This window comes from Ambystoma mexicanum, chromosome 7p, assembly GCF_040938575.1.
Source record: "Ambystoma mexicanum isolate Mex_15411 chromosome 7p, UKY_AmexF1_1, whole genome shotgun sequence".
Lineage (NCBI taxonomy): Eukaryota > Metazoa > Chordata > Amphibia > Caudata > Ambystomatidae > Ambystoma > Ambystoma mexicanum.
This window is the reverse complement of record NC_090939.1, coordinates 88,800,372-88,826,101: the sequence shown is the minus strand read 5'-3', so window position 1 is coordinate 88,826,101 and position 25,730 is coordinate 88,800,372. Positions and strand designations below refer to the sequence as shown.

General features: G+C 47.8%; 1 protein-coding gene across 3 annotated transcripts in view; it reads right to left on the bottom strand.

Annotated features, from left to right (window-relative positions):
• Positions 1 to 25,730, bottom strand: part of FSTL1 (follistatin like 1) — a 151,883-nt gene that overhangs the window by 53,005 nt on the left and 73,148 nt on the right. For 2 of the 3 annotated variants that reach the window (XM_069635844.1, XM_069635845.1), the window contains exon 3: positions 3,758 to 3,862. In XM_069635844.1, coding sequence (XP_069491945.1) covers positions 3,758 to 3,862 — 105 coding nt within the window. Of the gene's footprint in view, positions 1 to 3,757; positions 3,920 to 25,730 lie in introns of those variants that run through there. The other variant, XM_069635843.1, reaches the window with a different exon arrangement.

Here is a 25,730-nt window from a genome sequence, read left to right as displayed (position 1 = left end):
CTAACCCCTAGATTCCCCAATCCGCCCCACGCAGTCTTGCCCCCCCCCTGGCCCCACCCACATGTCCCTGCCCTAACCCCTAGATTCCCCAATCCGCCCCACGCAGTCTTGCCCCCCCCCGGCCCCACCCATATGTCCCTGTCCTAACCCCTAGATTCCCCAATCCACCCCACGCAGTCTTGCCCCCCCCGGCCCCACCCACATGTCCCTGTCCTAACCCCTAGATTCCCCAATCCGCCCCACGCAGTCTTGCCCCCCCCAGCCCCACCCACATGTCCCTGTCCTAACCCCTAGATTCCCCAATCCGCCCCACGCAGTCTTGCCCTCCCGCCCCCCCCCCCCCCGGTCCCATCCACATGTCCCTGTCCTAACCCCTAGATTCCCCAATCCCCCCCACGCAGTCTTGCCCCCCCCACCACGCAGTCTTGCATATCATGTATTCTGTTTGGAGTGTGGATGTGATCATGTTAATGAGAAAGGAGCATCTGCTCTGATTCATACAGATAGACCTCGCTGGTCTGTGTGGCGCAATGAGTTACTGCACATGGCTGCTATTGGAAAGACTAGGAGTTCGAGACCACCCTTCGAAGTGAAAATTCTTCACGTTTTAGATAAGAATTGTTGCTGTTTAAGATATTACCCCCTCTTCCCCCAAAACCCGGACTGTCACCCCCCTTTACGAAAAACTGGGAAGGGGTTTTTAAATAAAAAATCTCTCTCAGGACAGAGGGCTAAATTCCAGGACAGTCCCGCCAAAATCGGGATGTCTGGTCACCCTAGAAACTGACTGTGGGGTGAAGTGTTATTTCTAGTGTGCCCCTGCTGCAGCCGCCAACCCCTAGCCCTCTCGCAGAAACACTAGCACATCAGCCATTAGTGCTGCTACGATGGAGGATTGAGGCCGCAGGGTGGCAGTGCTTGCTGTATGATGGAAATACCTGGCGCCTATAATGTATTCCCTACACAAACCCCAAATCTAGTGGCTTTATCTGTGCATGTTATTAATGTGATGTGACTAGAATCCAGGAACTGCAGTGGAAACAGATAGCAGCCAGAGTGCTGACCTCCGTCCCCAGCAGGTGGAAAAGGCTTGTGAAATCAAGATGCTTCCAAAACATGCCAGAGAAATATAAAATATATAGCCCCCAAGACGAGAAGCCCAATAACTAATTCGAAATCATAAGACACCAACCAAAGTCAAATGGCATGGCATGGCCCCAGGGCCGGCCTTAGGGTGACTGCGAGGGGCGCCAAGCCCACCCAGGGTGCCTGCGAGGGGCGCCATGCCCACCCAGGGTGCCATTAGCCCCCACCACGCCAGCTCGGTGGGGTCTTTCAAGGGCTCTCCCGAGCTGGGTAGTGGAAGAAAGCGTGGCAGGCGCCCTTCTGTTATTAAATGCGCCCGCTGTGGCAGGGTGCATTAAATAACAATAGGGTGCTGATGCTTTGCATCAGCACCCAATTCACATGATTACCTTCTCGCTCCGACGCGGGAGCGAGGCGGTATGAATTGGAATAGGGGCCTCATGCAACGCATGAGCGTCCTATTCCAGTCATTAACCCCCTGTGAGGCGCCGCAGCGAAGAGGTAAAAACAAAAATTTGGCGCATCCTGCCCCCCTCCCCTGTTGACCAGGGGCACGCGGGGAGGGGGAGACACCAATTTGCTCAGGGCACTGCTGCCAATAAGGCTGGCCTTGCATGGCCCTCTCCACTTTTGTTACCATGCCACCCACATCAACACTTCCTTCACCAATACCATACCAATAAGGAACACGTTTGCAACTTGTGGTTGCGGTACACCCTTTTTTGGCACTGCCATTTCACTGCGGGCCGGTTCGGCGCAGCCACTTCAGCGCAGCAGCCAATTTGGCACGCCCATTTTGCCGCAGGAGCCTTTCAGGCGTGGCCGATTTGGCACGAGGGACGTTTGAACGTGGCTGACATTGCAGCCCTGTCTAAACTCCCTCACACCAAATTCAAAATCATCATTCTTTGCAAATGCAGCACATTGAGGTACTGTCCCTGTTAACGTGTTGCATTTGCAAAGAATTATTTTTATGGTTTTATGAAGAATTGTGGAGTGGAACATGTACTGCCGTAAACGACACATTTTGGAACAGCAGGGACATTCTACAAGATATGTGCGGATAGTGGAAGACAGAAAACACTGCAGTCGCGCAATACACGCAAACCGCTTCTTTTTTTTTGCTTTCATATCCACGCACTGCTTGTGCCGGTGGTGAACTGCAGCGCCAATTCGTCCTGCTCCGTTTGGCTGGTTCTAGATTCACAAACTTGCATTATCCTGACATCTGGTGGTTGAATTCGGAATTGCTCTTGAAAATTGACACACATTTTTTTTTCCACGAGCAAGTCCAGTAGTAGCAGTAGTAGTAATTGTCATTTATATAGCACCTTTTCCCATTTGTAGGGCCTCAAAGCGTTTTGTGTTAGGAACGCCCTCGGGGATCAAAGTTCAGGTTTGGGAAAACTCTCAGAAAAGGCTTAGAGTGCAGTGCGTGTGTGCATTTGGCCAGGATTAGGATTCAGGTGAGCTGGCCGGGCTTCTAAAGACACATCTTTTGGTGAAGTGCTCCTGTTGCCTTCGCCGATTCCCTCTACTTGTGAGCAAAATAAAGTCTTAGCATGAATTGGCATCGGAAGCCAAACCCTGAAACCCAAGTAACGAGGGGAATGTGGCAGTCAGCCCCATATCGAATGCTGCTCTTTATTGCAGCTGCGGGTTATGGTCCAAATGCCCCCTGCTCAGGTCTGCTTATCCTCTTCGTGATAGGCTAAGAGCGTGTTTGCTTTTCCCCTGGCCTTTCACCATGTCATGCTGAGAAGCTGGAACCAGTGTCTATTTCAAGTTATGTTATGTCGACTTATTCAGCGCACCGCTACCCCCCAGGGGCAGTCTCCAGGCATGTGCATCACATTGCTGCTTGTTCACTGTTCACCATTTCTATCCGGTGTCGCGTGCATGGTTGTGATTGGGTGTCCAGTCACTCTTCTGGGGGTTGTCGCTAAAAGGGGTCAGTGGGGAAGGTCTTAGTTCCAATCCCTGTCGCCACACTTGAGAAAGCTAAGTGACTCTGTGCAAACTGCTTTATTTCCCAATGTTCTCTATTCTGCCAAAAATTAGAATGCTTACAAACAGTACACACAGAGGTAGCCCCATGCATATATGACCATTTCAAAGAACATTAAAGTAATCACCAGTTGAACACAGCAACCTACAGGTTTAACTGGTGATCACGACAATTTAAAAAAAAAAAAAAAATCCGGGGAAGGCTTCAGTCAGCAGAATAAAAATAAATGGAAATGTACATTTCAGCAGACTCATAAAATCACATCAAGGCATACTCCTCTCATTCATTTTATTTATTTATTTTATAGTTCATTTATAACGTGCTTAATACCAGCAAGCAGGGGATCGGGATTCGAGCCGTGTTGCATCACGTTGTCTAGCTTCCAAGATAAACACGTTGCCCCTGGGATACTCTTCTTCCCCGTCCTCCAGCCATCTAGGCTGATATGCACAGGTGTCTGCATCTAATGACCTGAGCTCTCGTTTTGCCCAATAACATCTGAAACACATTGGCCTTCTCTAAAGTGGAACATGTGTGTACAGATCGGAAATACATGTGGTTATTAACTGCAAGTCAAGAGTAGCCACAGTCATTAAGCGAATATCCTTGCTCTCTCTACGCTTTCTTCCCCCTCATGCCTCTTAACCTGGAAGCAGCACTTACCTCGATACAGAGGCAGGTGGGATCGCCCTTCTCGGTCACTGCACACTCCCGCCCGGCACCGCAGAACACATTGGCACAGATTTTGGATTTGCTCTTTGGCTCCTCCTGAAAAGACAAACAACAAATGGCAACCATGAACACAGACATACTTGGCAGGATCAGCAAAGTATTGCACATGAGTACATCTAAATGGTCTCAGAGGATTTATGATTTAACATGATTTACAAAACCAGGTCTTCTTAGAAACCCCATCCGAAATAGTGTGTCTTCCTCAAGCAAGGACCTAACAGACCATTGGAAGATCCCAAATCTCTTCTTCTGCCAGATCTCCAGATGCAAGGGTGCTGCACAGGACACCCACGACTGCATTACTTGTGGTAAACTGATGCCATTGGAGGTATAGAAGACCTCATTTTTTTTGTTCGATCTCTGGATGAAGCCAAACACAGCAATTGAAACATATGGCCGACCATCACTGTAGTATTCAAAAGTGGCATTATCGCTATACGGATCGCAGCCGAGTTAAGGGGCATCTGCTTATCCCTAGGCATTAACCCATGTTTGCAGTCTACCAGCGGATGCCCACCATCGGCATGGTGCGGAAGTGTCATGGAGCAATGTGGAAGCGCATGGATCTTGTCAAGGACTGGGGTTGTCAACTCACCGTTTGGTAAAATAAATGCAGGTTTTCACAATGCATACAGATCTAATAATATGTATCCCAATTCCTGACATGCGCATGATTCTCATGCATATTTATTTCAGATATCCTCAAAATGTAGAGGATTTCACTATTCAATGGGATAATGGGGCCAGCCCATGTCTTGCCAACTACGTTTACTGCTGTATGCAATTTTGAGAGAAACATTGTATGTGATGATGTCTAGGGCCTTAATTCTCCAATACAGGATTGGTTAATGTGATGCCCAATGCTGACCCTGAACGGAAGCACCACTTGCAGTCACTCTGTCACATATTGGGCTGTGTGATGGGTTGGTGCTCAAAGCCATCAGCCAATTGGAATCGGTACGTGGTTTCTGTATCTGACTTGCGGACATACAGTGGCCAATCAATAGCCAGCACAAGGTGTGTGAGGCATCAGTACCAGCAGGCAGGCCTGCTTCTAGAGGACACAAGCGTCACCTCGGCTGCCATCAGCAGAGGGTTCCAGATTTCCTCTAGTTTGGCACTATGCAAAGAAGGGGGATTTTGCTGAATGCTACTTTGTTATGGGTGGTGGAAAGCTTTGCAGCAGTCCTGCTTGTAGTGCACCTGTAGGTGGGCTTTTGGGGACACCTAAAGCTTTCCCTGCAGACTATGCCAAAGCGTCCTATCATATGCACTGACCAATTGGAAGCCTGTTGGATGTCTAACACAGAAGGCTGTCTCTGCTACAGGTAGGTGTCCGTCTCTCAACTACAATTAGAAATCCGTCCCAGTCCAGCTGAGATCAAGATGCAATTGTGTTGGGATGTTCACTGTTTATTTATTGTTTGCTTGTTAGGCCTTATACAATGAGAAAATACAGTTTCAAAGCACCCACAGGGCAGGGAGGGCGCAAGGGTTGGAAATACATTACAACACAATATTTAAGAGCAGGGGAGGCAAACCTACTATACCTTGCGAGTGTTCCACTGTTGCATCCATATAGCGGGATCATATTGAATATAAAACGTGAAAGGGGTTCCCTAATAGTTAATTAATACAGCAGGAGCCAGATGTAAGCAGAGTTTTTATCATATGAATAGAGCCTTTTTTCTCGTCCATGCATGCCTGGGCAATCACTTAAGCACACAGAGCACTTCCACGACACCGGCTGCTGAGCTTCTGTAGATGCATTGTGCTGCAGCGCCCACTGGTGGAAGAATAGTAAACTAGCTTGGACGTGACTCAACCGCATGAAGGCCCCATCAATACCCACGAATTACACAGCATCTGCAATCAGCATACTTTGATTACTAAGGCGCTTTATTTTCCAAACCTCAGGCCTCGTGGGCTCTACCAGGCAGTTTCCTTCTTACTGCACCTAACCGAGGGCTCTAGTGTCTTAAACATGTATGCATATTATATTTCAAAACCCACACATCACGAGAGGAATCGTCTCTTGGGGCTTAAAAATACTTGTATTACTACCCAGCTCAATGGCAAACATTTCACCGACTTCAGAAGGATGAAAGGCTGAGTAAACTGTCAATTGAAAGGTCTACGGCATAAAAGACTATTCTATACACAATAATTTGTAACTGCTATATATTTCTCCGTAGGATTTTTAATCACAAATGCATTCATGAAAAATTCCGGCTAAAGTGTTGTCTAGTTGACAAAATATTATATTATATTTAGTAGTTTTAATCCACATTTATAACAATAACTGTTTTGTAATTCTTCGTGCTCTTGTTCTGCTACATGCATCATTTTATTGAAAAAACAAACAAAAATACAATGTTTGGCACAGACACATCGAAAGTGCAAGATAGGGGTGTGCTGTGATATCTTGGTGGAGCTCATGTTCCGTGGTGGCGTAACGTGAATGAATGGCGTTAAAGTCTTGGGTAAGGCTTTTACGGCTTGCCTTCATGCCATGCCACATTTTCAATCATTTGTATGGCAAGCAGGAGGGGTGAAATACAACTTGTGTTTCTGCCATATTTTATCCTCTCTGCCATACATATGCTCCAGAATAAAGCAGGCAGATCCCATAGCAACCAGAGCATGGCAGGCAGTGTGTACAATTACAAGTAAACGCTGCCTGACATGTGTTTAATTGTAACTGTGAATACTGCTTACACAATGCGCGCATGGCAAGCAGCATTCACAAGTAAAATTAAATGCTGTCTGACATGCGTTTAATCATAATTGTGAACACTGCTTACATGCGCACATGGTAAGATGTGTTTACTCACATTGCACGACGGAGTGCAAAAGTACACATTTGCACTTGACCGTGCAAATGATGAAAATGTGGCAGCCGGGATCTGGCTACACCGGAGGGCAAATGTACCAGGTCCCCTCTGTCAAATTACATATAGGAGAAAAATTAGCCCCGGGATGTCTAAGGAGACAAAACGTGTGAACACGTCTTAACTGGTTGTGTGCTCACAAAAGCGGCTCCATGCAAATATACCGATTTTGCAAATGAGAAACTAGAATTCGACACATTGTACAAAATGAACATTCCAATTCAGAAGTAGCATTGTTGTAATGCAATGTTCACTTTGCAAGCTCTCGTGGGTCCCAATGGGAGTGAGTGGTAACCGGAAGACACATCCTTCTTTGCGATTCACAAGTAAATTAATGATATTAGTCACAAAGAACTGAATGGCTAATGTTGGGATGCACGTTCAGGTCCCAGCCCCTCCCAAATGATTTAGGCTGCAGAAAATATATTAATGCATGGGAAATGCACATGAGCGGATATTCCTATGGGAATAGATGAATAGTGCGGGGCGTGGTCACTGTAAAAACGTGCATAAATTTAAGGTGAACTAAGAACAGCTTTATAGAGTGATAGGTAGATACACTGTATGCGCACATCACACATGGCACAAATCCCTGTTCAATGACAAGAAACAGAGAAGTGACACCAGATACGAAGGTAGGCCTGAATCCTCACAGGTCATGTTGAAAACCTTGAACAACTAGGCCTTGTGCTTGAATATTTCAGCCCCACCCCAGGCAAGGTAGGGGAACTTAGGCCTGAATCCTCACAGGTCATGTTGAAAACCTTGAACAACTAGGCCTTGTGCTTGAATATTTCAGCCCCACCCCAGGCAAGGTAGGGAACTTAGGCCTGAATCCTCACAGGTCATGTTGAAAACCTTGAACAACTAGGCGTTGTGCTTGAATATTTCAGCGCCACCCCAGGCAAGGTAGGGAACTTAGGCCTGAATCCTCACAGGTCATGTTGAAAACCTTGAACAACTAGGCCTTGTGCTTGAATATTTCAGCCCCCACCCCAGGCAAGGTAGGGAACTTAGGCCTGAATCCTCACAGGTCATGTTGAAAACCTTGAACAACTAGGCCTTGTGCTTGAATATTTCAGCCCCCACCCCAGGCAAGGTAGGGAACTTGCACATACATGCGCAAATGTATCCTCTTAGGGCTTTGCGCAATTTGAAAGGATTGTGAACGGCCTAACATGAGGAAGGCTGCAGCAGGTCATGAAGGACAAATCCATTGGAGCTAGGGCAGAGGTCTTGAGCAGCTATAACACAAGTTGAGATTTAGGACACCAGCGCCCCAGGACCTCCTCTCAGGATAATGGCGACCACATTTGAACTACCAGATGCCGTGAGCAAACCATCCGAATCCTTCACATATTCGACTGATTAGTGGGACTCGCAGGAGAACCAGGCCTGCCCCTCGTGGGAGGAGTAGCTGATAAGGGGAGAAAAGAGGACAACAAGGCCTGTGATTTGTACCAGGGAGAGCACAGGGTGATGCCAACTCCTATAAAATTGCGATGGTGAGGCATGGTGGGGGCGGCTGTGTGTCTGGGATGCGAAAAGAGTTGCTTTAATTTGCAATGACCAGACTGACCTTGAAGTTATCCACTGAGTTTGTGTTGACGGGCAGGTGTACATCACGTGATTGGGCCTGAGGGCAGGGCGGTGATTTTAGTAACCTAACCAATCACCTAACAACAAACCAAGCTGAAGAGATTGAACCCCACGTGTGGAGAAGTAGGAGACGAAGAGAACGTGGCCAATGAACTTGGGGTTCATATGTAATTATTAGCATGTGTACAGGCAGCAGCTAAAGATGGTGGGGGATAAACATTGTATATCGTGTGGGTCACAAATTAAGATTTTCATAGTTAACGTGCTTTTTGCTTTGAAGAGCTCTGCGGCAGAGGACTTATTATACCCCATCGCCATTTCCTTTTTATATACAAATAAAGCTCTTGTTCTTCTCACAAAAGGGTGCACCAAGCCTTTTCCCCTAGGGTTACTATTTCTCAGTCTGGGTGTTGGCGGTTCACCCTAAATGACCCACTGGTATGGGTAGGCGGAAACCATTTTCAAACTGGACGCGCTCCATGGAGGAACTTTTACTGGGTGCTCAGCTGCGTGGAGCCTAAGTGGCACAGGCAGCGGTTACCCGAGACCGGCACCTGTATTCCCAAGGTCTTTTTGTTAAATACCTTTAAGGGACGAGCGTCCCAACTTAACGTGATTTGGGAAAGCATGTCTGGGAGGATGCTGTCCCTTGCAGTCATCGGTCCCTGCGTGTGCTGGTGGGCACAGGAGCAGCAGGCTAGGGTCGCCTCGTGCATATTGCATCCGTTTTGTACCTCAATCCCAGGGCTAGCTTCTCTGACACAGTGCTGTGCTATGACTGATGCCTCTGGGCCAAGAAATATACATGTTTAGAGGGTGGATTAATTCTGCCTGTCACTTTTACAGTCACTACAGAATTTGGAGCAGAAGGTGGTACTTTTCCAAGCATAGTAGGAACTCAGAAAGTAGATGCATGTGAAACAGATTTGCATTTAAGAGAAGCAGATAGAACTTCTACTAGCTGCCAGGCTATTATGCAAGTCTATGCAAAAAGGACGAGCATACTCGTCCTTGGCACTTATAGGCTGACGGTTTCCATCCAAAGTGTGCACTGAAAATGCTACCCTTAAGCCAGCCGCTTGGAGTTGGAAAAGAGAGAGTGCCCCATTTGCACGGTCGAGGCTTTAAAAGGGTCTAACCCAATGGCATGCAGGACTCAGTAAAGCTAGTTAACCTTCCTCTAACATTGCCTAAAGAAGAGATGCGAGACATGCGATGAGAAGGTAGATGGCCTGCGTATATTTGTTAGCATTTATTGAGCACAGTGTACGGCACCAAGGTGGTCCCTTGACATCACGGAAAGATGGGGAAAGAACGTAAAATAAATTGGCTGTGGAAAGACCCTGGGCTCAACAGAGTCGTAGATTATCCTTTTGGCTTGAGGAAGAGAGTTCCAGAGGTGAAGACAGCCCAGCCGCGAGGCCTGGACTTTAGACCAGAATCAGTGGAGGGGGGTAGGGGGGACAGAGGGGTCTGAGTGGAACGTTAAGTTTACATTTGTGATCAGAAGGACTTTTTAGATCAGGATTCTCCGTGCTTTGCTAAACACTTGAGCGTCCCATTCCTTGGTCATCAGCCAATTAAGGAGCTCTTGACTGTGTTAGGAATTCCTGCTACAGTTTGAAAAAAGTCAAATAGACAAACAGGTCAGAAACGGTGTAACCGGTATCGTGGACACACAAGTCTTCCCGTGACTCTGGTTACAGAGACACCACAAATCTGACAGGAGAATCTGCCTCCAATACTGCACAATTAATATAGACTCTCGTGAGCAGAAAACGGCAGCGGAGTGCAGTAGAAACCCCAATGACACAGCATAACATATGTGCAGACAACTTATACTTACAACACTGAGAACACGTTTCTAATTTCGAGGAAGGGCCATTTAATTAAAGAGGAAGTGAGTCTGTTGCTTCCAAGACGTTGGTTTCACTCCCCTTCATTGCTAGAAATACTCGTGTACACTTTTGACATTCTGCCTTTGAGGTCATTTTTGTTTACTTATTTATTTTTCACAACTAGCTATGTTACGGTCTGATAAAGAAAAACAAAAGAACAAACTGGGCAAAAATGCAGGACAACATGGACACCGAAATTGAAGAATACAGGAAATGGCCGCATGGCGGCAGCATTGTGCACATAATGAAGAGTACCCTCTGCCATTTACAGTGGAAGTTCAGACTGTTGCAGTATGCACTCAGAGTAGTTGTGTTTGATTGATTTTGGTAAAACTTTAAAATCAACAACGTACAACTTCTGGCAGTGAAAGGATTGCATCATTCTGGGGTAGTTCAGAGAAAAGAGCGTCGCACAAGAGTACATGGCGCAATGACATCTGAAACATGGCCTCGCGCTGATAGATTTTGGTAGGTGGCGCTGCCTGTTTGAATGTAGAGCGAGGCGTTGTGTGATCTTGTGGAAATCAGTGTGACTACTTGCCCATTGGTCTCCTAAAAGTAAATCGAGCAAGGTTCAGGCTGCCTTCGTAACGCTATATCTGGTTATTTCTCGATGATTAGAGGACAAATAAAAGTAATAATAATAATAGCAATGTGACATTTAAATATAGTGCTTAATACAGGTTTTCTCCCACTTCTGGGTGTTACAAGAATGGGAATTATTATTAGTGAATGTATCACCTGAGAGGATGAAGAGCTGAGTCGGCCCTCCAGGCATGTTGACGTCTGTCCTGTAGGATGAACACAGGTATCTGGGGCAAGCGCTTAACTCTCTGTGCTATCTTAATGGTAAGTACTAAAAACAATGATTAAACAAAAAAATTACAGAAAAAGTAGGCAAAGTCTCTACTTTTGGTATGAAAATGTAATTTACCACAACCTATGTAATTGCCACACGGCTGGGAAAATCTTGTGACTGGTTCGGAAACGTGCAAATACACAGCACTGGCCTTTGTTCTGCTGCGCTGCCAACAGGGTTGTGTTCCCCAAGAATTCAGGCACTTACGTGCCGGGAGGGTAGCTCCAGGGGTGGACTGGCCGTTAGGTAACTCTGGAGATTTCCCGGTAGGCCTCTCCACACTGGGCCTCCTTTCTGTGGTATTTCCAAATGTTCCCATTGGAACCAGGTTGGGCTTGCTGAAAATGTGTGATATGGAGCCACTTGGAACATTATTTTCAGGGCCTCTTTTGGTTCCCAATCCACCCCTGGGTAGCTCAGGGGCAATGAGTTTGTCTTGGAACACAGGTACGAATCCTGGTCCCAGCTTAGAGACTGATCTCCGGTATAGACAAAGGCAGAATGACACTTGTGGCTCTGGGGACCCTTGTATAGTTGGCAATGCATCACTGCAATCGAGCAATTGGCGGATGGGAGTGGGTGGGGTCGCTGTGTATATCTACATTAGAATGTGGACGGCGGCCATTGCCTGGCTACTACCAGCGGGTGGCGGGTGGAGGGACCGCATTCAGGTGATTAGTAGGGGTGGACTGGGAACCAAAAGAGGCCCTGAAAATAATGCTCCAAGTGGCCCCATATTACATATTTTCAGCAAGCCCAACCCTTTTCCTATGAGAAAATGTGGAAATAAAATAGGTAACCACACAAAAGAGGCCCAGAGGATATAATGGCCTACCCGGAAATCTCCCCAGTTCCCCAGAGGCCAGCCCACCCCTGAGAAGAAGTGGTGTAAGTGGGAGGGAAAATCGAGAGGGAGGGGCAAACCTCATTTATTTTGGGGCATGGCTTCCAAAGCAGAGTCTTTATAAAAGGTGTGGTCTGTGTATCTACAGGTGTGGGCAAAGGATGGAGTTGAGTTTTCAATCCACTACAAAATATAGTTGCCATGAAAGGAAAAAAATGTAACTTAAAAAAGTCTTGTATAGTATAATTAATCAACAGTCAGAAGAATTGCAAATATAAAACATCATACATTAAAAATAGGTCAATGCTGGTACAAATCCATGCTAGATAGCTCAGGGTGTTAAAGTGATGGCTGCTGCGCTGTGCCTGTACACCACAGGTAAGACATTCAATTGCACTAACATATTTAAAGGGATAACCATGGTCTGGGTGTAGCACGAGGGGCACAGCTCTCTCTACCAAAAAAGTAAAGGTCTTTGGTGTCCTTACCACTATTCGAGCCTTTATTCCAAAAATGTTAAACATATACTACAATGTGTTGCTCATGACAACAATGTGAAGGGTGCAAGTTTTAGCAAAACAAAGATATTGCTGCTCGCAGCCCTGTGCAATAATCAGTGGCAACGAGGTGCGTGTTAAAGTGTCGATTCTGTTTCTTTTGTGTGTCAGGGACTACAGATATTAAAGGATAAGCCCTACCAGAGAGGTAGTGGAAGGGGGGTCTCGGCACAGCCCCCTTCTGAGGCTACATTTCAAAACCCCTATTGTCTACTTAAAGCCTCGATTAGGAGTCACTTCTTGTTGGGCAGTGGAGGGCCATAATTTAGGTCATTAGAAGTAGCTGCTTGTTGGGCAGTGGAGAGCCCTCACTTAGGTCATTAGAAGTAGCTGCTTGTTGGGCAGTGGAGAGCCCTCATTTAGGTCATTAGAAGTAGCTGCTTGTTGGGCAGTGGAGAGCCCTCATTTAGAAGTTGCTGCTTGTTGGGCAGTGGAGGGCCATCATTTGGGTGACTCGATGTTGCTGTGCATCGGGCAGTGGCGGGCAGCCATCTGGGTGAGTAATAGGCCATGGTCCAAAGAACTAGAATTTGCTTGGCACAGGAGAGGAGCAGCAGGGCATGGGTCAGGGTGGAAAAGGTTGACCTGTTCTTTTGTTGGCAGCCTCCATTGGCCAGATGAGATCCACTAATTCCTTGGTGCAGCTGTTTGCATGGGGGAAATATTTGTGAAATATGCTTAACACTCAGACACCTTCCCCTGATTAGGGCTTGCATTAAGTGAAATGTAGAGTTCTTCCATTAAAATATCACCATAGCCAGGCGCAGCCCTCCTCTCATAGCCTTCAACGCCACTCTACTGAGCCCTGGGGAAGATAATTATGTTGGATACCATTGGGGGCCAGAGGACAGGACCAGGAGGACAATAGCTTTGCCCAGCCTGCGAGAGGGTTGAAGAGCAAAATGAGTTTTATTATTGACAACTGATACATCGGTCCTACGTGTTTTCATAGCCACCCTTTTAAATGTGGGCACTTTGTGCAACTTTTGAGGAAATGAATGCGACCATTTTTTAATGGACCGCCATGCCCGCTCTCTAGCCCACACCACCCCCCCACTCCTCTGCCCCCACACACATATACACGTATATGTATATATAATTGGTCAATTTTGACCAAAACTGCACAAATAAGGGACACACTTTTATAAAGATGTCTATGAAAAGACGCATTACAGACCCATCACCAAATGAGGATTGTGGGATTCTGGGTCATAACCAAGTAAAAACTTTGGGCGTCTACCTAGAAGCATCGTTGGGTGCTGATGCTCAGGTGAACAACAGCTCCAAAAGTTCACACTATCATCTTAAGTTGCTGAGACAAATAAGACCTTTTATCTCCGAAAAAAAACAGCATTTCTCTTGCTCGAGCCATTATTCTTCCCATAATCGATTATTGGAATGCTCTGTTGGGGGGCGCGAGCAAGAGCAGAAATCGGAAACGGCAAGTCATACAAAAAGATGCTGTTCGCAAAAAAACTACCTCGTAAAACTCAAATCTCTGAAATACAGAAGGAACTGCACGGGCTGGATGTGGCAGCTTGTGTACCTTTCAAGATACTTACTGGCTCATAAGTGCATTCATGGTATTGTACCCACCTACCTTTCGGACAAACTAGCTAAATACGAACCAAGTAGACCTTTAAGTTCCCCAGGTACCTGGCTCCTCACGCGTCCTAATGCAAGATGCGCCTTGGGCCACGGAAGATCCTGGCCCCGGAAGCATGGAATACCCTGCCTTTGATTCTTCGGCGGGAATTCAACTCACTCCAATTTTGCAACCGTTCGAAGGCTTTCTTGTTGATATAAACAGCACTAGTCTCTGCCAGTTCTTTCTTCTGCATTGTCCTGTGCTTTACGTTTTTGTCTTGAGTCTCTGCCTGTGGGCTTCGGCGCATTATAAACATACAAAAAAATGTGCGCGCAGAATATCTACACTGTACTCTTAAAAGCAGAGAGTTACACATAGTAGAGAATCCGCATAGTGTACTGCACCCGGTGTCAAGTAAAACCTGTGATTACACATAGCTGACGTCCCACTCATTCAGAGCGACGCAAGGCAACAATACATGTCAGAGCAGGGTCTCCTCCTGCAAACAGGCATAAGGGACACTTAGGACCCCCTAACCACAGGCTGGGTAAACACACAGCTGCAAAAGCACATCTGCAGGCTCGAGATGGCCTGCACTTATTTATTAATTCAATTGGTTGTTTATAACCCACCTAATACCGCACACGAGTTTGGTTTTCGAAGCACGGATCCCGGATTCGAACCTCTGTTGCTCTGTGTGGTTTTGCTTCCAAGACCAGTGCGTTGCCCCTGTGCTATCCTCTGTTCACACTTAAAAGATATTAAAGGGGCGATGCGCCCTGTACACTTGAAAGACACATGTGGCGCCTTTTTGGAAAACATGGGAGGTGGTGGAACAGCAGCCCAAGTTCTTCTATTAAAGTTCACCCTCTGTTAATCGGCCCTGTATGGACACGGATGGTAAGATAGTAGTTCAGAGTTGCCCCATGCTATCGGGATCCAGTCCTGGCTTTCTAATTAACAGAGCTTTGCATTGCACAGGCTTTCCGTTTTTCTGTTCCATTCTGCACATGTGCTGTGCATGCATGATCGGCTCTGGGCATCGCTGGTCCTGATTACATGGGGGCAGCTGGAAACGTAGCCCCCTTTCAGCTAATGTGGCACACTAGCCAAACCGTTGTTATGCCTCTCCCCTCTGCCCCCTATAAATCAAGCCCATGAGACCACAGACTCAGTTTACAGGCGCTCTCCAAACCATATAAACATAACTATGTGAATGTTTCATTCAGGCTGGGATCCGGCCAAATCTGCGTCTTCAGTGTGCCCTTTTCATGGCAGAGTTTTTGTAAGGCACTTTTCGAGCTTTTGCCACGGTGACGCCCTGTTGCGTCCCCCTTAGGTCCCAGTACAGTCTTCAGCAGCTGGCAGAAGTAGTTGGGGGAGGGGAACTCCAGACAAAAGAAAACGATCTGTTCACTGCCTGCCAAGAAACTGCTATTAGAATATTTCAGAGGCCCCTGGGGGCTGGGAGCTCAGCTGCAATCTGCGCTAAGTATTACCACATGTAACTCCAGGAAGCAGGCTGAAGGGCAGGAAAATGTCAGGAGAATCATTACCAGGGCCCGGGAACATGCAGAGAACCAGGGTCCCGGAACATGCTGAGAGCCAGGAACAAGCAGAGAACCAGGGTCCAGGAACAAGCAGAGAACCAGCATCCAGGAACATGCAGAGAACCAGGGTCCAGGAACACGCTGAGATCCAGGGTCCAGGAACACGCTGAGAACCAGGGTCCAGGAACATGCAGAGAACCAGGGTCCAGGAACATGCAGAGAACCAGGGTCCAGGAACATGCAGAGAACCAGCGTCCAGGAACATGCAGAGAACCAGGGTCCAGGAACACGCTGAGATCCAGTGTCCAGGAACAAGCAGAGAACCAGCGTCCAGGAACATGCAGAGAACCAGGGTCCAGGAACATGCAGAGAAACGGGGTCCAGGAACATACAGAAAACCAGGGTTCAGGAACAAGCAGAGAACCAGGGTCCAGGAACAGCAGAGAACCAGGGTCCAGGAACAAGCAGAGAACCAGGGTCCAGGAACAAGCAGAGAACCAGGGCACATAAACGTGCCTGGGCCTAATGCCAGGGCCCAGGAACATGCGAAGGACCGGGGTCCAGGAACACCCTGAGATCCAGGGCCCAGAAACATGCTGAGACAGAGCGAACATGCAGATGAACCGGGCTCGGGAATACGCAGAGAACCCTGTCTCTGAAACATGTAGAGGACCCTGGCTTGGTAACATGCTATTGCCTACAGCTCAGCGCATGAAGAGGCTCCATGGCTCTTGATAACTGCAAGCTAGAGGCAAAAGCCAGTCAACGCAGTGTCTAGACAAGGCTATGGTAGTCAGAGACTGAGCCCTCTCAGGGCATTTGTGTCTGGAAACGGAAACAACAGCTAGACAAGCATGGTATCCAAGCAGGTAGCCAGCAAAGACCTTACAAAAAATCTGGACATATGCAGCGCTTAAGGAGGCATGGGTGATCCGAGAAGACGAGACACAACCGGTCAAGCATAATCTGCAAGCATGGCTAGGGAACAGCAGCCAGTCAGATATATCGCCCAATCATGGCTGCGATGCTGAGTGAGTTCACACGTCTACATCCGGTCAGACACAGAGTGGCCAAAGACAACAGCTGGTGAAACATGGAACCCAATGAGGAGGAGGCATCCAGTTAAGACTTTTCTTTTGTCATCTCCCTGATGCAGCGCTCCATATTGTTGTACCGCAGTTCCACACAACTTTATAATATCGCAAATGTACAGACATCTGAAGTTAGAATAGCTTAAGGGTACAGAAAAGTAGTGGTCCATCGATTGCTGTTTTACAAAAGACTAAATTCATGATGGAGGTGGTCAAGTTTTTACTTCTCCATGTAACACACTCCTTTTCCCAAATCTGCCCTCTTCCTCTGCACAGGCTCTGGAAGATATCAATAATTACCCAAAAGTGGCCTAGGGACAGCTGCTATGTCAACACGCCACTGTGTCAGCAAAAAATGGAAAGGTGGCAAATATGAATTCCCAAATCACGTGATGCCACGCAGGTCCCTCCAGCGTGAATATCAGCCCCATTTAATAGTTAACATTTGTATTTTCTTTGCCGGTGTTAATTGAGCACTAATCTAGATCCAGGAAGCAGTAGAGCACTGTCTATTGCCAGGGGTTGTAAACATACATTAGATGGTTACAGCATAGCAGCTGTTACCAGCAAACCAACTCGGGTAGCACGGAATATGTAACTCTTACAGTTCATGGAACATGTAATAGCGCTCAAGATAGGAATGCTGGTGGAACAGGTTGTACACATTAGTGGATGGTCATCAGGAAGGAAAAAAGGACCGGGTGGGTTCAGATTTACTTTTGAACTGCATTGAGGGTGGGACGATTGAAGATGACAGAGAACAAAGCAGGCCGGGTATTGCCCTAATTTATGGTGAATTTTGTAGGCCTAGAAGTTGTTAAAATAGTGAGCATAACAGGTTGTCTAAGTCATATCACCCCACCGCCTTACAACCAGGGACGACCTTAGGGCAGGGCATTCCGGGGTGCCGCTCGCCGCCATCCATGCCAGCTTGGGGGAAGTCTATCAACGTCCTCCCAGAGCTGGCGTGGTGGGAGAAGACTCGGCAGGCACCCTATTGAAGTTAAATGCGCCCCCTCTCTGGAGCGGAGTGCATTTAATAACAATACGGCGCAGCAGTGCTTATTGAAAAAATGTGGCGACTCCCCCTCAGCCCCCCCAAACCCCTACATGGCATGCACTGTGTTGGGGGAGTGCCAAATGATTGCTTTGTTGTCTGGGCGCTGGCCCTGCTGACAGCTGTTCAGGAGTAGAATGATTTCACGTCTTCATCCTGCATGCATGTAAACGTCTAAAAGCTGGCTGAGCATGTGAACTATCCTCAAATTTCACATCCTTACTGATCATGGCCTGTAAGAATGTAATTGCATTTTCCCTTGCCTTGAAGCACTTTGAAACGCATTTCAAATGCTATCATAATTCAAAATCAGGACCTGAGCTTTTCCCAGCAACAGTTTTGAATCAAGCGCATAAAATGTCTCCTCTGCGGCTCACTCCCCGAGGCCTGGATTATTGCCGTGGCAGGCAGTATTATACACGCGTTGCTGTGCCGCACGGCTAGCGTGGTGTGCCAGGCAGCTCAGCCGAGGAAAGAGCCGGGCCGGCGCCTGCTCCCGCCATGCACTCTGTGCGCACACAGGCCTCAGGCCCCCTCCGGGGAGGCCTGGCCGCAGATGCCAGAAACACGCGGCGGGCCCATCCGGTCCCAGGCATTCCGAGGGCGCGCGTTAAGCTATTACAGCTGTGGGAGTCCTGCTGGGAAAGCAGGGCGGGAGGCGGGTCAGTTTCCTCACAGCGCCGCGCGCCGCCATTACGGAGCCCTGACCAATCCTCACAGCGCCGCCGCCATTACGCGGAGCCCTGACCAATGGGAACGCGCCAGCGTCGCGGCGTAGCCGGCACGCAGCGCCGAGGTATCCAATAGCACGGGCTCTTGCTAAAGGGTCACCAAGGGGTTGGGCGCCCCCTGTCGCCCACTTGTTTTACATTGCTGCGGCCTGTGTAGGCCTGTTTCTACTTTGCCCCCACAGCACTGTATATTTAATAAGAGAAAAAGTTCAGTGAGTGAAGGGGGTCCTAATTCTACAAGAGACGTTAATAACCAAAACGCCTCTCTTTTCTTGTGGGCTCAGCACGATCTGTTCTTAAAGTGGCTTTGTTTCACATTGGCAAATTAAACAGTGTACATGGCATCTGCCTGATGACCTTTGTGGGGTGCACAAGTGCAAAGCATAATTATAGATTAATGTACAAAGCCAATCACTAGAAAAAAGGACAGAAAATATACAAGGACTTGCTTTGGCTGGCAGAATACCACTGATACCTCTCAACCTTTTTAGTCCCCAGAGCAAGCCACAAGTCGAGAGAATATGCGGGTTCCACACACTTTTTTGAAAGGGCGCATGCCGCCCCCCTGTGCGATTAAGGAATTAAAACACAAAATAATCATTAGTTGCACACACTTGTGAAGCTGTCAAAAATCAAACCCAGGTTGTGCAGCTAGGAGGCAAAAAAACGGAACCACAAGACCATGCTTACCAATGACCACTTACATGTCATATGTTGACATGCTGCTATAGGACGAGTTTTGTTAAAGATTCTTAGATCTAAAAGGTGCTTACCTTTTATAATTAGCCAGCAATGCATGTGAAAATCTGTTGTCTTGGCAAATGCTTACTTGCTCTCTGCACTGTCTTCAATTGTGAAGACAAGGTGAATGAAATTTGCATATTTCATTTTAGGATCTGTTCAGTCCCTGTGATATCACTTCACAGTGCGCACGTCAGGGCCCCCTCTTTTACTTTGGGACTGCCTGCACCAAAGCAGATGAAAATAGAGGGTTTTAATTTTGGCCAGTATAAAAGCTTTAAGTCTTGAACGGGTAGGGGGTTAGAAGGGTGAGAGACTTTGACTGCATGGCGGGTGAGACTAGCCTAATGTGCATGAGTTGAGAGGTGTGACACAGCGCATCGACATCTGGTGGGTACATTGCACATGTGTATGTGTATTAGGTGCCTCATTTGTTAGCCTACTACTATATATTAAAAACGGTTTACTAATCACAGGTGAATTTTGCCAATGAGCCTTGATAACTAAGGCGCTGCAGAGGGAAAAATTCTACTAACTGCTGATGCCCGCGAGTGACAAAGATCCCACCTACCTCAGATTGCATCTTAAGTGTCCTGTGTGCTCACTGTAAGGCAGAGGTCTTCAAACTGTGGGGCGTGCCCCCCAGGGGGCGCGGCCGCATCCCAGGGGGGGCACGAGAGCCCAGCAGCATGAAATGTAAAACAAAAAAAAAAACATTTTTTTTTTTTTGTTGGAGGTTGGAGGAGATGGCATGGGGCGGTTCACATGGTCAGACTGGACCATAAAACTGACTCAGACACCAATGAAAAAGTGGCCTGCAAATGGATATTCATTCCTTTAGTCACAGACCATTTGAATAGTACCCAAGAGGGTGTTTTGTGTCAAAATTTAAGAAAATGGTGATATTTAAAGAATATTAATTCAGCAACAATGGTCAAAACTACTAGCTGCATAGTGAAGTAACTCAAACTGGCCCACATTAGCCAAAAAAGTGGGCCGTTTTGATTGGACTACACTAGCACTTTGCATTTTTAGTACGAGCATTGCCCTATAGGCCAGTCTGAGCCTAGCAGCTCATCAATAATGGCCGAGGGGTATCCTCCCAGTGGCCCCCTCACCCATTATGGAGGATCCGAGGAGCCAGCCCAGTGAAACATTGAGCACTCCCTCAGCTGCTTTTTCCAGCTGAGGGAGTGCTTCTGGGCTGGCTAAACTGTGTGGGCCTCATTCCGAGGTGGGCGCAAAGGGATTACCGGCACCGGTACCAGTAATCCCTTTGCGCCCTATTCCGAGGTCCCTTTGCAGCCCCGTCCTTAACGCCTGGTTTTACCAGGCGTTATGGATGGGACCCGCAAAGGGCCTTCAGAGCTAATAACGGTACCGTAATTTACGGTACCGTTATTAGCGCCTTCCCCATTCCCATTGAGCCCTATGGGGGCTGAAATGGGAATGGGGAATGGCTTTTCAAATGGGGACTTACCGGTCCCGCAAAGGTCGGAATAGACCGGTAAATCCCATACCACCAAGTCGGTGGCGGTACCGGTATTGGTGCTAGTCATGGCGCTAATAGCACCATGACTAGCACCAACCTCGGAATGAGGCCCTGTGTGTTTGTTTTGGTCCGAAAAGCTGATTTTGGGGATTGGTGGTAGAGTGGGGAAGGGGGTTTGTACAACAAAGGCATTTTAAAAAGGCCTTTGTTGCACAATCCCCCTGCCCACCTGCCAAAATCAGCTCTCCTTCTGAGGCGCTGTGGAGCCCAGGGAACAGGGATGGTATTTATTTTACTGGATATCTATCATAGATGTCCAGTCAAAAATACCATGCTTTCCCCCTTGGCCCCCAAGCGCCAATTGCAAACCGTTTGGCTTTTTACCCATTTCTTTTAAACTATGCTCTAAAATGCAACATTTTAACCCATTATTTTAAAAAAATTCACGGGGGGAAACCCCCCGAACCTCCCTTGAATGGTTCGGACTCCCTCGCTGCGCTCGGTCGCTATGGCATTTGTATGGGAAATATTTATGCCGCTCCACTTAACCACTTAAAAAAAAAACAGATCCCACTGGCCCACGCACTGTGTTGGGAGTGTGGGGGGGGAGCTCAGGGACTGTGGTGGGAGCAGGATGGGCGGGAGCACTGGGATAGTGGTGGTAGCAGGGTGGGAAGAGCCCAGGGACTTGGTAGGAGTGGGATGAGGGAGCCCAGCAACCGTGATGGGAGCATTTGTGGGAGCCCAGGTACTATGCTGGGAGCAGGGTGCAGTGACGGCGCGCAATATTTCATAGCGATTTGCACATACTGTCCATTTGACATTTTTGGGGGGGGGGCCCGCCTGGCCAAACTTTGCTCAGGGGGGGCCCAGGCCAAAAAAGTTTGAAGACCACTGCTGTACGGGATGAGCAACAAACCGCCGGTGTTGTCTGCCATAGCGGTCTGGCAGTCGTCGGTCAAGGTCAACACACAGGCCACTTAAGGCTCAAAACATAAGTAGGTTCGAACCTTTTCTCTGACACCAATAGTTTTACAAAAAACATTAAGCACTTCGAGGAATGGAGCACCTAAAATCTTGGGGCATAGAGGCCGCATAAGATCTGGTTATGACAATACTAGTTGTTCTTGCTCTTTACAGTTTGTCCTCATGGTTTAACATTCTACAAGTGTGATATGGATTTTTATTTGATGAGGACTATCACATGACCCAAAATCCTATGCAGTTCTCACTGGAGGGCCAGCATCTGCCCATCTTCCTTCTGTTCTCTCTCCCTCTCCCTGTCTCAGTCTCTTTCTCTCTCTCTTTGTCTTCCCGGTCCCTCTCTCTCCCAGTCTCTCTCTTTGTCTTCCCTGTCTCTTCTCCTCTTTCCCATCCCGTCTCTCCTGCAACCAGGTCCAAATTTGTTGTCACCTATGCAATTATCCAGTGGAGCATGCACTAGAAAATCTGGTCATATTTTGGCGATCATGCTTCGAAAAATTGATGGCCAATCATACTTCCGGTGCTGAACAGCACGATCGGAGAAATCACGTATCAGTCCTTCCTATGGCTCGTAGCCAAGACTTCACGCTCTTCGAACCTGGAAAAAGATGAAGGTTGGAAGTACTGCGCCTGAAGGGAGCCTTCACCTATGTTCTTGGTGTGTGGTAGAGTGGGCCATCCTCTACACAGGCCTATACAAGCAACCACTGGCTACGGAAACCGAGTCAACACTTAGAGAAGGTTGGAAAAAGGAAATCACGTACACCTTGGTGTGCTTCTCTGACTACATGTAGAAGACCCTGAATTAAGTAATTTAATGCTATAGCACTTCATTCAAAGTCCCTTCATTCTACATCAAAAACTGTCCCAACGAGAATGACAAAAAGGGCTTCATCGGGCTCACAAGATGACGTAATAGTGACGTTTAAAATAGGACACACTACAAACTAGACGTTGCTTGAAGGTTAATGGGGGGAAAACAATAGGGACAAATGAACGAAGACGAGATGTAATCAATAATTGGACAGGATTTTGTTAGCTGTCGCTCCTTTCTGAGGTAACACTTCCAACCGTTATCTTATTCCAAAAGGGAGGACCGCAAATGCTTTGCTACCAGCCACAGAAAGGGCCGACACGCCATTGCTCTGATCATGACATTTAGTGACAGGAAGTAGTGTTTGGCGCCCCTTTTTGAAAAAATGATTATCAAAGATTTTTTGTTCAGTGTGTCTGTTTTTCTAATGCGTCATCCACTAATAGATAATTGCACAGATGACAACGTCGGTGTGCTTTCTTCTTTGCGCTATGAATGTTACGTACGTGACGTGTGCAACGTCCATTGCGCAATGGGAATGGTAAATTAGGAGAAAAGAGGGGTGGGTCCAGCAGAAGGGTACGCACCCTTGGAAGTGGCTGGTGATGGGTGGAGGGAGAGTGCTGGGAAATCCAGAGGTGTCCCTCAGACAATGGAAGTGGTGAGCTTGGGGAAAGGGGGGGCACATGGCCAGGGGGTGGACAGTGGAGGCCCACCAAATAATGATGAGCTGTGGGGGGGGGGGTGAAGGGAGATAATCAGTGAAGGGAGAGCGGGAGAGATTGATTCTGGAACTGCTGTTGCACAAAATACAGAGCAGCACAGTCGAAGTTTCGAAATGGACACATTTCAGAAAAGGCACATGCAATCGATAAAAGCTGGAGGCCAGTTCAACGCGGTAGTGCTTGTATCATCAGATGGAAAATGAAAAAAAAACAGGAAAGAAGGGAGAAAGGAGTGGAAAAAAGACGAAAGGAATTAAAGATGGAATAAAGGAGAGAAAATCAGAAAAATGGAATGAAACAAAGATTAAAAGACAGAAAAAAAGAAAGAGAAGGAAGGAAAGAAAGAAACAAAGAAAGAAAAAAAAGAAAGGGAAAGAAAGAAAGAAAAAAAGAGAAAGAGAAAGAAAGAATCAAAGAAAGAAAGAACTACACGTGCAGCTTCCCTCCCTGCAGTCAGAGGCACAGAGCTGCTTTCAGGGAACAGAACCCGATGAAATGGAGAAGGGAGGAGGGGGGCGAAATTCCTGAGCAAATAATCACGATTGCTCGAAGCAAGGGCCAGGGGGCCGATGCTGGGCCCAGCGGACGCTGTCTAGACTTTGATGGGGGTTGGTAAGGCCTAGGTGGGGGCTAGAGGGCGGGGTGGGGGGAATGGCAGCAATTTCCATTCTTTGCTCTAACTAGCATAAATAAATGACCTCACCTCTACTGGGGCCCATGGCGTCTCTTCTGAGAAGAGCCAAGTGCCTCTCAAGTGCCTGCTTATAACTGATACCGTCTGGGAGGCAGAAGTGAGGGCCTGCGTGCACCCGAGATGCAAGTCACCAGTACATTAGGGCGCAATTCCCAGTTTTATTGAGCAGAAGTACGCTTTTCTGGTAGGTCACACTAAAGGGAGCAGAGAGAGGCTGGATGGGAGCAGAGAGAGGCTGGATGGGAGCAGAGAGAGGCTGGATGGGAGCAAAGAGAGGCTGGATGGGAGCAGAGAGAGGCTGGATAGGAGCAGAGAGAGGCTGGATAGGAGCAGAGAGAGGCTGGTTAGGAGCAGAGAGAGGCTGGATAGGAGCAAAGAGAGGCTGGATGGGAGCAAAGAGAGGCTGGATGGGAGCAGAAAGAGGCTGGATAGGAGCAGAGAGAGGCTGATAGGAGCAGAGAGAAGCTGGATAGGAGCAGGGAGAGGCTGGATGGGAGCAGATATATAGGAGCAGAGAGAGGCTGGATAGGAGCAGAGAGAGGCTGGATAGGAGCAGAGAGGTTGGATAGGAGCAAAGAGAGGCTGGATGGGAGCAGAGAGAGGCTGGATGGGAGCAAAGGGAGGCTGGATAGGAGCAGAGAGAAGCTGGATAGGAGCAGAGAGGGGCTGGATGGGAGCAGATATATAGGAGCAGAGAGAGGCTGGATAGGAATAGAGAGAGGCTGGATGGGAGCAAAGAGAGGCTGGATAGGAGCAGAGAGAGGCTGGATGGGAGCAGAGAGAGGCTGAATAGGAGCAGAGAGAGGCTGGATAGGAGCAGAGAGAGGCTGAATAGGAGCAGAGAGAGGCTGGATAGGAGCAGAGAGAGGCTGGATAGGAGCAGAGAGAGGCTGGATAGACATGTATTTAAAGGACGGTTCAGCAATGAAATGCTCGGCATGCTCCATAAACAAGACCACCACCAGAACCCCAGGCAGGCTTTCCGCCTATTTGGGCGTTGCCAGTGAGGGCTGGCTGTGGCACTGCATCCATGGGCAGGACAAGACTGGCATGTGAATCCTTATTTCTTATCTAGTAAGGCCTGGCGAGCTAAAATGTCGCTGTAATCCCTGAAGAGTGGGCACAATCCCATCGAACCGCAGTCTGCAACATGTAGCTCACCATGTGTTTTGTACTACAACTCCCATGATCCCTCACCGTTGACTATGCTGGTTAGGGCAGATGGGAATTGTAGTGCAAACTGTCTGGAGAGCCCAAGGCTGCAGACCCCTGCCATAGAACATGCTATTTGGCCTGGATTATGGTCAGTCGAGTGGCTCCCATTTATGGTGGATACAAGTTGCCCGACTGTGGGTGACTTTGGGCACCTTGAGAATGAGAGGCTGTGGCAAATTGGATTCTGCTCTGCAGGAGTACAAGGAAGAGTAGAGGCGAAAATGCCCACTCAGCCCTCGGATTTCTAGAAACCAACTGAGAGCCAACACAACCATACAGGTAAAACAGGGACATATACTTCGAACACAAGATCTGCAATAGAATTATCTAGAAAACACAGCACAAAACCCACCCCTGTGGAAAGAACAGAGACGCTGCAACAGATGGAAGAATGTAGCATGAATACAGAGGTGATAGGCGCATTCCTAACCACAAAAAGGATATGAATTTGGAAGGTGTGAAAGTGACCCAACCAGTCTCTAAGGCCCAGAAGTAATATGGAGGTCAGTTATTGGTTATCAGTACCTCGTTTCTGGTCTTTGACGAGTCAACGGCGTCTAACCCTGCTTTGAGC